Source organism: Cyprinodon variegatus, unplaced genomic scaffold (assembly GCF_000732505.1).
Source record: "Cyprinodon variegatus isolate N-32 unplaced genomic scaffold, C_variegatus-1.0 Scaffold1273, whole genome shotgun sequence".
Taxonomy (NCBI): Eukaryota; Metazoa; Chordata; class Actinopteri; order Cyprinodontiformes; family Cyprinodontidae; genus Cyprinodon; species Cyprinodon variegatus.
In genome coordinates, this window is record NW_015151726.1 from 119,045 (window position 1) to 132,392 (window position 13,348).

General features: G+C 37.2%; 1 protein-coding gene across 1 annotated transcript; it reads right to left on the reverse strand.

The window, feature by feature from the left end:
• Positions 1–1,295: 1,295 nt before the first annotated feature.
• Positions 1,296–12,805, reverse strand: usp12 (ubiquitin specific peptidase 12). Its single transcript, XM_015401919.1, has 9 exons — positions 12,632–12,805; positions 11,336–11,416; positions 5,614–5,827; positions 5,233–5,468; positions 5,072–5,148; positions 3,384–3,467; positions 2,915–3,112; positions 2,249–2,327; positions 1,296–2,138 (listed from the first exon to the last, which is right to left on the reverse strand). The coding sequence occupies exons 1-9, from the start codon at positions 12,677–12,679 to the stop codon at positions 2,037–2,039; spliced, it is 1,119 nt and encodes a 372-aa protein (XP_015257405.1). The 5' UTR covers positions 12,680–12,805; the 3' UTR covers positions 1,296–2,036.
• Positions 12,806–13,348: the final 543 nt, after the last annotated feature.

Below are 13,348 nucleotides of genomic sequence, written 5' to 3' on the forward strand. Positions count from 1 at the left end.
TGTTAGCTTACTGTAGAAATATCCATTTACTTTATGGTTTAAGGACTAATGCAACATGGGATGAAGGTCATCACCCTGATGAAGAGTGGCTCTCATCCTCAGTGGCGGTTCTAGACCATATCTACCTGGGGGCAAGATGGAGCCATTTTTATTTTTTTTTTATAGGGGCACTAAACAAAGAAAATGAAAAAAAAAAACACAAAAAAAATAAACACAGGGCAATAGTTCATTGTTAGAAAGTAATGATTGAGCAAAAGAACCACCTGCACCAATGGATAATAAGATTTAGCAGCTAAAAAAGTTAAGCCTGTCTGCATATAACAGAAACTAAAAGTGGAACAACTTAAATGTATCATTATTAAAATGAAAACGTATAAGTAAATATATATATGAATAATGAAATAATTCTGAGGAACAAAACAATTATGGTTTGCTTGCCAGTGCATATTTTAATTACACACTTGTTTTGTATCATGTTAGGGGCCATCTTGAACCGCCCTTGCCAATCTTCTTAGTGATGACCTATGGGGTTTAGGTCAGGGGATGGTAAAGAGCTTCAAGTCTTTTTGTAAAACTCACTAACATGAAATGCTCTAAAATGTGCATTATTTGATAGAAGACTCAACATCAGATGGAAACTTGGCTCCCAATTAATCACTATGGTAACAAACCAGATAATCATGTTGGACTGTTTTTCACCTATTCTTCTAAATTTACCTTTAGCCTATGATTTGGAAACTTCCCGAGTCAGCATGGTGGATCTCAAAGCACCAATCACAGCAACAATCTGATTATGCATCCCTTTGTAACATTTTAATTGAGCCCTAAACTATCCTTGAGGCTGCTCTTACCCTGCCGTGTACTTTTCAAACACTCTTTTCACTGAACTTTCCATTAAAACACTAAGCAGTCAGCCTCATTATTTTCACAACTGCTCACCATTTGCTCTGATAGTTTAGGCCATAAATAAATCACTTTCCAATTTTCCCTTGATTGGTCTCATGCAACTGTCTAATTTTTCTGTGCATGGTGGGGTTCAGTACTCATAATCAGGGAAATGTAAAATAATACACAAGAATCACTTGAACAGAATAAATAAGCAGTGGTTTTCTACATTACTGAGATGTCTGTGTGTCATTTTTACCCTGTTCCTTACTGGCTGTGAATGGATTATAAAAGAACTCCTGATGGAATAAAATAAGGCTGCAGTACCAAAAGAATACACTAGATGTCCATGCTGAGCCTCCCCGTGAGTCATCACCTGTGGGACACAAGAAAGTGAAGCAGACTGTCCCCTCGATCTTATTGTCTTTATTTCTTTTTCTTTAAAACAGAAAATGATCGCTTCACAACAGGCCTTTCCAAGCAACCCCTCTCACATCAAGCTTGCCAACACCTACAAAACGGTATCAAAAGTGCACCATAGTGTTAATACATCTTCTCCAAGTCTAACGTTTTCCAATGATAATATCTTAATGAAATATTTATACAAATACCATTCTGTACACTAAAATACACAGTCCATTGCACCCTGTTAATGGGGCACCCATCTCCTGTCCATCCTCTGTTACATCCATGACCAAAGAAAAAAAATAAAAGAAATAAAACAACTTCCGTCACAGTTTAGGTTAACAATGTGGGAGGTGAAGACTCCAGGCCGATATTACATCTTATGAATTAAATACCCACTCATCCCACACCCGAGGCAAAAACTAGAACAGCACTCATACAGCCAGTCAATATCTATACAACCCTCAGTCCTTTAAAAACAATCGACACAATTTGATTTATCGTCCCTCTCAGTCCTGGCAGCAGCAGCGGCGGATGATGGAGGGGGCGGGAAGGACATGGAAGCCGTCAGAGTCAGCTGGTAAGTAGAGGGAACGACCACGGCCGAGCTGCGTAAAAGCACAGTTATGAGTTACAGCTGTGCAGGCAGGTATGACGCCGTGCGAGATTACAATCTGCTGCTTCCCCCACAGAGTTAGAGGACAGAGTCTCTCTGGGAAAATGTGGCAAAGCGCTCAGCTCCCCATTTAGTCTCTGGACTGGTAAAAGAGGATGTAGCCCGACTCTGAGTTCTTGGAGATTTCAGAGGTGAGACCGTAGAATTCCTCTATAGCCTGGGCGTCGATTTTCTAGGAGGAGAAAACAAAAGACAATCGACTCGGGTAGTGTGAAAAAAAAAGGACGAACAAACAAATACTTCCTGAAATTGTTTAAAAACAAAACAACAACAACTGCTTACCTCTACAATATCATCATCAAAGAGCAACCAGAAGTCATGACTTTTTACAATGGCGATATAGTGACCCCTGTTTGGACCGCTGAAAACAAACAGTAACATTTCTTTTAAGACGACAAAGTTACAAATTAGTTTCATACATTTCCAAACTTATTTTCCTTATTTTATATACATAACTGTTACAATGCAAGGTGTTAAAAATAAATTACACATCAGTAACTATTTTTTGTCTTTTTAGCATTTTTTTTATATCTTCTGTATATTTCAATTCATTATTTAAAACTTCATCATAAAAATAGTTTTATTGAGCCAGGCTTTTTTCTTTTTTCCCTCCAGCTCCTTCCATATTACTGTATCAGTTTGGAGGATGTTGATATCTGCCTTTCATGCACCTTAAAGTATTTATATCTATCCCTCTATCTAATCCCATTTACATGCAGATGGATGTCGAAAATATTTCACCCTGAAGCAGCCTGATGCTCATTAATTCAGCTGACTGTCTTACAGGGAACATGTTCTGCTCTTAACAAGTACAGCTTTTTAATCTACTTTCCCTTTATTCTTCTTTTTGGTAACCTGCAGAGCTGGAATCTGTTTTCAGCATGCAAGTACTGAAAAGCGAGTGGGAAACACCTTAAATAAACACAGACTGCGTGTTCATATACTCGCCTCCCACAATGCACCACCACAGCAACCAGGTCGTATAACCTCTCAGGATTGGTGGCGTCTCCGGAGGTGTTGAAGAGACGCAGCTCCAGGGGGAAGACAACGCGATAGGACAGCTTGGTATATCGCTGGAGCTGCTCCATGTACTTAAAGCGCTTCAGGTGCAGAGCCAGGATCATTGGCAGCTTCTTTACACGCATCCTTAAGGGTTGGAGATACAGGAAAATAAGTGAAAATGAAAACTCCAACATGCTGCGTCTTTCACAATATAACCGGAATCTGCAAATGTATTTTTATAGACATCAAATAGAAAAGGAAAAGAAGATAGAAGGTAGTGCTTTCATATTTAGAAAAATCTTTAGCTGCAGCTTTTTATAGCATCCAACACCAGCTTTACACATCCAAAGATGGATGTGCCAGTAAGACCCATCAGAGTCTGTGGACAGAATGTAAAAGGAAATGGTGCACTGACCTCTTGTGTGCCTCCTGCTTGCTTCTACATTCCTCACAGTAGTATTTGTACTCGCTGCACAGGGTCTCCGTGTTGCTGAACCCTCTAAAAGAAAACGGATGACAAAAAGTTTACTCTGAGGTCTACATTTGCAAAAACATAATCCCACATTCTCTCTTTAGCTGGTATCAGCTTAAGTGGATCTAAAATCTCTTTAAACTTTGCAAAGGTATAAAACAGAAGCTCCAAACTGCTCAAACTTATGCCAATATTAGCTCTGTAAGAATAATTATAAGTAATAAACGAGCAATTCAGCCAACTGTTTGCAGAAAACTACTTTTCTTGTTCTTTTAACTCTTAAAATCAGAAACAACAGTATTGTTCACCACATAAAATGGCGGATAAAAAAAACGATAGGATATAAATATTTCAATGGACACCTGATGCAGAAAATAGTATTTAAAGGGAACTTTTTGAAATTATGCACAAAAGCTGTCAAAAATAAAGCAAATATCTGAATTTCAAGTAAAACTAAAGCTGTGTTGCCAAGGTTTTGCAGCCTCAAAGAAAGTGATGGTAAATTCAGCATTATTTCTGTTAAAAGCTGTGTAAAATGTTCAGCTGAGTTCATAAAATAAAACTAAATAAAAAAAATAAACAGAATGTTTGACTGCTTATTCTATAGAGAATGAAAAAGGTGAAAAAGATGATGGATAAGTTTAGATTTCCAAGTGAGGCTTGGATCCCACTTCACAGCTCCCAGATTATTAAATACAACATCAAAATTATTCATACCCTGTGAGTAAACAGTGAAATAAACAAACTAAATGTATTGTTTTTTTTTTCTAGGCTAAAACCCCTTCCACAGATCTGCATGTTATCTTTAAGCATTTTTTTTATTATCAAATACTATCACAAATACCTCATATGAATGTTTAACAGTCTGAAGAGATATGATTTCAACCAAATAGGAGTAAAAAAGAAAGAGGAAAAACAACTTAACAGATTGATAATAACATGGCAAAAAAAAAAACATCACCCTCCACTCAGGATCTTTGTTCTGTGAACAAAGATCCTGAGTGTTTTTCTGTCAGTCACTATCAAAGTCTGTGTGAGGTTCAACGGACAGGACAGCAATTTTGGGAGACCTTTAAGATATAATGCACAAATCACCTATTTCTATGATACTCCACACACACATACTTGCATACCAATCTATCTATGGATAAAATCTGTTCTTGTCTATCAAAATAGGATTTGGATCGGATGAAGCTTTTGCAAAAAGCTGCTCTAAACATTAAATGCTCAGCACTTGACGTATGCTCTGTCTCTGGAAAGAAACAGCAAGGTTAACCGTGGTCTCATCTTGCTTAGAGCAGGGCATTCAAGCTGATTCATTAAAATAAAATATTGATTTATTTCTTGGTGCGTTGGAGGAAACTGCAGATTAAACTCCTCTACCCAGGATGGGAGGCGTATAAACAGAAGTGCGCGGAACCAACAGTCCTTGCAACTTAAATAAAAAGGTAGTGTTTGGCGTTCCACCCCCTTCGTTACGCTGACAAATATAAAAATTCCTGCTGTATTACTTTTTCAAATGAAGCTTGATAACTAAACTGCTTTATTTACAATCCCTAAAAACTCAGGAGTAGAAGGCACCCTTCAACTCCTCAATAAATCACCCCGTGCTAAAAGCGGCGTGGATTTACCTGAGGCAGTGTGTGATGGAGGTATTCTGTTCTACGTCCACAGAAAGGTCAAGAAAGTCTTCATCTTTGCTGCTTATCTGCAGTGAAAAAGAAAAAAAGAAAGTTTGACATAATATCTAAAGGAGCCTTCAAATGAAGTGAAAACATGTTGGGGTTCTCACCGTTTCACAGGTTAAACAACGCGTCTCATTGGTCAGAGTGCCTTGGAAGATCTCGTGGACCCATGTTGGAGCAGGTGTGGCGTTGCTGTTGTTGTTCTGGGAGTCCAATGTGCCGTTGGCAAGACGGCCGTTTGACTTCTCCTGCTTCCTCTCCTCCTGCAGCAGATCTGCGATGGTGTTTAGCAGGTAGTTGAGGAACTCATGGGCATCCTGCTGCATGTAGTTGTCGAAGAGCTCTGAGGGAGGAGGAGAACAGAAACATCAGAACTGCTGCATGTTCAGCCAGAAGTAAGAGATGTTCTAGATCTTTAATAAACAGACAAAGACACAAGGCAGTATTGAAGGCAGCTACTCTTATTATTTACTTTCTTTCCCACTCACCATTCTCTTTGCGTAGCCTTGTGATAAACTTTTTGGGGGGTATGACCCCAACTTTCCTCTTCTGGTTGGCAATACTGTGGAACAGGTCAGCCAGGCAGGTGAGCAGGTTCTCCTTCCTCCGAGGCTGACTGCGGTACGCTAAAATCTTCTCCCGAAACGGCCGGCAGAAGTACAGAGCCTGCAGCACCGAGTTGCAGTAGCAGGTGTTCCCAAACTAAAAAATAAATTAAAAAGGGAAATTATGTGATTAGCTATGCAGAGTTCAGCCGAAAAAAAACACAAATCACATCAATCACAGAGAGATGACATAATCCCCCCCACCTGTCCTTTAAAATAAGAAAATGAACAATATAGATATCATTTGGGCCTGCACAATCTATCCTGTCTCCTGAAAGTGGTAGTAATTATTTTCCTCAACTTACCCCTCCAAAAAAAATGTTTTAAAATGCAAATATATGTATGAATCTTAGATGAGCCCAAGAAGATCTGATCTCTCAACCAATCAGCATAAAAGCAACAGTGCAGCAGCTGATATGCACAGAAATGTGCACAAAAAAACGGACACATTTCAGTAAAGAATACAACAATAGGCTAAACTGCAAAGACAAAAGTAAGTTAGTACTAGCATCACCAGCCTGATCTTTCTTATTGGCGCTTCGCCCACTCCTCCAACTAGACGCCAACCAGGCAACTCAAGAGGGCCTCATTCAACCTTTCACCAAATGTAACGCTTCAATATTCTTTCAAATTAAAAGTGTAGGCAAACACCTAACCCCGATACTCAACACATTGTCCTATAGCGGGGAAATGGGAAGGACTACCATTATTCATCGTAATACAGCACTGTTAGCTTTAAGCTAACTGAAGATGAAAATTATTTTCCCTTCATGACACTGATGTAAAAATGTACAACATCTCAAACTTCACAGACTATTTTGTCGGTCAGAGAACTTGGCTTGATGTAGGCTAATATTTGCTGCAACGAAATTTACAGATTCAGCAAACAATATCACAAAAAACTAACAAGTGAACAAGAATATCAGTCTGACTTTAGGTTTTTAGCAGAGTGAGTTCTCAGGGAAGGAGTTGGATGTTCTCTAATAATTGGAAAATCATGAAAACCAAAGTACCAAAGCTGCTTTCTGATATACCAATCTTCTTCATCTATAATAATAATTAAACTTTTTATTGATTTCCGATTGGAGAAATTTACCTCTGCATTTAACCCATCCCCTTGGGGAGCAGTGGGCTGCCATCGTGGGGCGCCCAGGGAGCAGTGATGGGTTAAGAGTCTTGCTCAGAGACACAGAGTGGCCGTCTGTGGGAGTGGGACTCAAACCCAAAACCTCAGGAATCCAAGCGCAATACCCTAACCACTAGGTCGCCACTCCCCTGCCTTCTTCCTTTCAGGGATCATCTGTCTCCATCTCATTTTGCCTTCTGCATCTTCTATCAGCCAACTACCTTCATGACCTCTTTGACTCCATCCACAAATCTCCTCCTTGGTCAGTTCCAGCTTCAGCACCCTGCTACCCATCTATTCATCACATTTACACGTCTTACATGGGTCAACATTGGTCAATGTGCATGTCAAGAGTGAGCGTTTTTATTGGGCTTCACAAAGGAGAAGGTGTTCTGTATACACAATTAGACAAGAAAGCAATTCTTGAACCTCAATCTGAAAACGAAAGATTTGAAAAAATAACATTTGAAAATATCAAACCTGTAGCAAAAATAAAGATTGAAAATGAGAAAATTTGAAACGGAAAAAGAAAATTTGAAAAAATTAAATCTGAAAATAGCAAAGTCGCTCTCAAAAACTGGATTAAGATGATTTTTTTTTCTTCTTTTTTTTCATTTCATTTCTAGATTGCATTGTTTTTAATTTATAAAAGTGCTCTTTGCTTGCAACAATAATGGTACATAATTTACTTCATACTAGCCTGCCCTCTCTAGGTGTATCTCCAAAAACATCTGACATGAGCTGACCATCTGACGTAATCATTCCCTACCCCAACATCTTCATCTCTGCCTCCTGTCTCTTCCTCACTGCCACTGTGTCTAAACCAAACAACACTGCTGGTCTCACCATCGTCTATGTCTTTCCTTTTTTTCTCTCCAATGCTATTTTATCACACAACCACATGATAACCTTCCTCCATTAGCTTCAATGTGTGCATTTAATGCAATTTCACAGTGATTTTTGTATTTGGCCAAAATCAATTAAAAATTGTGAAAACACAAGAATCTTGGGTTCAGTGAGTCACTTAAAAAGGAATCTATGAAATCAACTTTTTTATGTTTCTGACTCATTGTGTATGTGTAAATAAAAGGGCTGAATCAATCAGATTAATCATGATTAATTAATTATTGAAATGATCGTCAACTAATTTAGTAATCGATTAATTGTTAACTGGAATATAGAGACGGTAAAATCTGCCTTTAGTTGACAAAACGACCAACTTAATGCAGTAACTAAATCAAAATTGTAAAAATATATAAAAATGTTGCAGTTATGCGAAAATAACTTTCCCATCTGTCAAAAGTTTGTTTCAGCTAGTTTAAAATCACAAAAAATCTTCTTTAAGAACGCTTTTGCTATCTGATTATTAATTGTTTCAACGAAAAAATAATCGACAGATTAATCGATTTGCAAATTTATTGTTAGTTGCAGGCCTAGTAAATGTAAAGGTACGATTTCAAATTTTAACCTACTCTCAAGTCTATGATGTGGCTCATTGTAAACAGCCCACACAGTAAATTGTTTTTATTTTTTCATACGTCAACTTTAGAAGCCTGCATAGAAACCCTCTACATGTAATTAATTATGTGTTAAAAAATAAAGCGCTGCAGACGCTGCACTCCATCAAGATGGAAACAACTTCCAACAGGGTTCATATTTCCCAAAAATGATTTCATATGAGAAATGAGTGCCTATTTAGACTGCAGTTTCACAGGTTTTCTGACCTGCTAGCAATGTTTGCAAACAAAAAGGTTTCTAAAAATTCAACAGCAGATATTTTTAGGTGATGGAAAATAAGATATAAGGTGATGTTTTTCCAAAACTATAATCATCTAATATTTTACAGTTTATAGTCTGGAGAAAAAAAAAAACAATTCAACCTCTTCTTAACTTAAAGAAGAATTAATCATTTTAAGGTTACGACTCTGAATCAATATTTTTTTATGTCTTAGATAAAAATACTAAGCATGGTGTCAGACTGCAGCACTATGATTGCCTAGAGTAGAAATTAGAAGTTCAGCTGATAATAAATATTACACAAGTCTCAGTTTAAACAGAAATTACATATTAACAAAATGGACATTAACAATGGATAGCAGATGGATGGAAAAGCAATGCATGGTTTACTGATGATCTCAATGCATCACTGCTGAATACTTTAATGAATCAATGAACACATGCATGCATCAGCTGTTTGATCTTATTCTCTTTTTAGTAACACAAATATATCCCCCTGGTATACATTGATGGTTAACCACTTAGATGTCTGCTTTAATTAACTACCTAACAGACATTAGCTTAATAAGAACAACAGGTGGGACTTATTTAGTGCTTGCATTAAATTTGCACTTCTTTTTGGTTACTAAAAATAGTATTTATTGTAAATTGAAGCATATTCATTTCAGCAAGATGACTGGTATGTGTCAATCTTTCTAGGGGTTGATGCACTAAATTTAAGCTTTTTACAGTAAGAGAAAACACCTTTGGTTACTTTAGCACTTTTTCTACCCTGGTTTCCCATAATACTAGAATCTTGATTAAGCCATAAATGACTGATATTAATAACTTTGGAATTATAAACATGGAGCTCACAGCAGCTCAGTTCCTGGTTTGCATCTTTTATGTTTTTGTCTCACTATAAAAGATATGGTTCTTTTTTCATCATTTTATTGTCATTACACTGTCACAAGTACAGCGTAACAAAATTCATCTTCTGCATGTAACCCATTGCCTTTGGGAGCAGTGGGCTGCCATTACGCGGCACCTTGGGAGCAGTGTGGGGTTAAGGGTCTTTGCTCAGGGACCAAGAGTGGCAGTCTGTGGGACTCACAACCTCAGGATTTCATGCTCTATGCCCTAACCACCAGGCAACCACTCCCCCAAAGATCTCCGGCAATGCAAAACTTTATGGTAGTAGTTGTTTTTAGGCCTTCAGAGGTGTGGCAGACAAACCAGACTAAACAAACAAGCGTGCAAACACTAAAAGTAGGCACAGTTTTACCCAGGTTTTTTCAAGCATTTTATTTTTCTATTCAGAGTTATACCTTTCATAATTTATTTCTACTTATCCTAATACTGATCTCTTTGTGGAAAGGATACATGGAATGCAAGTATGTATACTTCATGTCCTATTCTTTGTTCCCTTGTTATTCAGAACTAGATAACAGGCTAAGAGATACAAGTAAGGACATGGCCAAGGGTCCTAAATAAGGCTGAAACAATCGGATTAATAGATTATTAAAATAATTGTCAACGCATTTAGCAATTGATTAATTGTTAACTGGAATATGTAGACTCTAAAATGTGTCTTTACCTGACAAAACATCCCACCTTGCATTTAAAGTAAAAAAAAAACAAAAAAACTTTTTTGTCTGTCAATATGCCATATCCAGAACTTCTCGAGTGGAAAAGTTTCAGTTTCTCCTGGTTTAATTAAGTAAAAAAAAAAAAAAACTTCTTTAAGGAAACTTTAACTATCTGATTGTAAATCGATTAATAAATTCATTCATGAGTCACGCAACTGGCAACACGCCCTTACTGCCTTGAAAAAAAGACTGGAATTTGTCAGAGGGTGATTGCATGGTATATTTGGATTTATGAGGAGTATTTTTTTTTTACATTTATTTCGTGATGAGCACTAGAGCCGTGGCTGAAACAGGATATATCTCATATATTTGCATCCACTTTTGCCAGTGGTTTTCAGGGCTTATTGCGTGAACAGGTGTATTCACTTGCAAATTTTGTTGTTTTACGTATTTAAGGTAAAACACCCCAAAATGTGCATTTTCAAAATAAGCATAATATTTAAATAATTTTGCCTGCAAACGCAGCTACTGAGAACCAAACTAATGTCATGTTGTCCCTCTAGATCCCTCCTATACCATTCAGATAACCTTATCGTGAGAATATAATTTTACAAACCTTAGAGCCATTTGCCTTTATGATAGCCGTTCTTTTAGACATCATATGGTGCATTAAGTATAAAAGCCAAAGCTGCATCTTGGCCCTAAAATATCTAAAATTCCTGGGGAATAAAACTTACATGGTCCACATTTTTTCAAAGCTAATGACTATTATAGCCTATAATCTTCATAGCATGCAGACATTTAATATTTTTGTAACAAATATTTTAAAGCTTTTAAAAAAATGAATGGATAAGTATCCTTAAGATGGTGCTCATCCATATATTATGCTGAATTACTTCTTTTACATTGATGCTTATGTCAGACATTTAGTTACTAACAGTCCCATGTGAAGCAAATCATTATAAATAAACACTTTATTTAATATTTGCAACAGAACTGTATTCATCCAAGTCACTTCGAAACATCCTGGTGAGAACTGTTGGATTCAGTCACAAGTAGTGTCTTTGAATCACCAAAATCCTACAATAATATCTAATATTTTAATGCCACAAAAATTAAAACAATCATTAATAAAAAGAGAGGTGATCTAATAAACACTCCATTATTCACTTACATTTACAAGGCCAAAGTAGTGCTCATTGACCGGAAACTGCTCAGATCCAATCTCTTTCTCCAGAGCAGAGGCATTGGCGCCCTGTCAAATGAACAACACAGAAGGGTTAATTTGATAAACTCTCCACAATTCTTGGCTTTAAAAGAAAAAAAAAAACAATTGACATTAAATTTATTCTGATGACAAAACATGGGATCTGTTCTTAGATTACATTGACATAGAGAGTCCACGGATTATACAGAAGCCTATGGACTTATCAGGTCTAAGATTCCTGGAGGGGACCATACTTGAGTGTGTATTCAACCAATTATTATAGTGACACTGTAATGCCTGGATATCTGCTTATGTATCCTTTTAATTGATTAATTAATCTGAGCTTTAATGTTGTTACATGTTTTTGTTTTTACCTGTACTATCTGTACTCTATATTATTCTTTTTTGAACATATTGTTACAGGTTTTCCTGATTTAGTTTTATTTATTAACTGTATATGTTGAAAAACGTAATAAAGGTATGTTAAAAAATTTATTCTGATGGTTCAAGACTAATTTTACAAATATAATACTTTTAATTTCCCAAACTAGAAGCTTGCATAATGTCTTACAAGGCACTTCTGCACTCAAGGAGGGCTTTGATTAAATAATAAATAAAAATTATCCGTGAGATTTCAGTGAGAGTCAATATAAAGAATATAAAGCTTTATATCAGCTAATGGGGCTCGATAGTCATAACAACACAGAAACAAGTCACAGAACGAAAAGCATACAACTACAACGCAAATGCTAAACAATATCATAATTTCCCACCTTAATAATATCTGTTAGTTCTCTAAAGACTAGTTAAAAACGATATTTTTAATGTTAAGCTTTTCCTCTTCTACTAATGTGGGCTAACTGTCTCCCTGAAGCCATCCATTAGCCAGCTGCTCCAGTTGTTGACAGCAGAAACACTGATTTTAGCTACAGATTAGCCGGTTAGCTTCGATTCCCAGCGCCAGCAGGTGCACAGTCGCTGTCCGCACATTAAGTTTCGACAAAAATGACCTAATTAAGAGGCAAAACCACGATTTAAGAAACAATGTAAACTCATAAAAGTCCGCATTTAGCCTTTAACCAATAAAGGGAGTGCGGAGGAGAGGGCGGTGGGTGGCTACATACTGCTTGCCTAGCACTACCACCAGCATTACCTGATTCCATTTTTATTTCGGCGGTTTAAACGGCTAATATCGATATAGCTGTTGCTTCTGGGTGTTTAGATAGTCTTAAGAATAATAGGAAGTGGCCGGTGTGCACTTACCATGGTACAAAAAGAAGCAAATTTTGAGACTGTCATTAGGATTTCCATTCGGCTAGCGCCATCTTCCACAACACACAGCCGCGCGCTGACAGGACTGGGCTGGCCGTCCTCGTGAGGAGACGCTGCTGAGCTCGCGACCGTTGCGGATAAACAACCCGAAGAAGACAAGAGCGTTCACTGCCGGCCGCTTCCGTTTTCGCTTCACCCATGCAGTTCTTGTAGCTTTCTTGTTTTGGTTCGCATTTAGACCCGAAGGTGAAACGGGAGGAGAAACAAATAAAGCAGTGTGTCTAGTGATGGGGTCTAGTAACACGGATTCATCAGCAGAGGCGTAGCCAGAAACTTTTTATAAGGGTGGCCGGGCAATATTCAATGTATACTGAGAGGGGGCCGAAAGTGGATGGGTACCAGTTCCTCAGGGTCAATCTACACTGTTTCAACAGGAACCAGCACAACGTCCACATTTCTAGATAAAGACAAACTATAGTTTCCTACAGCCTTTTCTAACAAATAGATGCATATATTTAAACATCCGTCTAGATAAAATGTATACTGGATAAAATTCTTTGAGTTCTGGAGCGAACATCTTTTCCATTGTGATTACTTACCTACTTTTATCAACATCATTCTACATTAAATTGATATTTACAAGTACTAATATCTGCATAAATTGATAATATAATTATTTTTTTTTAAATAGTTATTTACCGTATCTAT

Excerpts from the sequence above, each read along its gene's own strand:
- usp12 (XM_015401919.1), bottom strand. The coding sequence starts at position 12,679 with ATGGAAATCCTAATGACAGTCTCAAAATTTGCTTCTTTTTGTACCATG. Across the intron at positions 11,417-12,631 it reads TTGCTTCTTTTTGTACCATG|GGCGCCAATGCCTCTGCTCT; the intron begins GTAAGTGCACAC and ends TTCATTTGACAG. Across the intron at positions 5,469-5,613 it reads AAGGCTACGCAAAGAGAATG|AGCTCTTCGACAACTACATG; the intron begins GTGAGTGGGAAA and ends CTCCTCCCTCAG.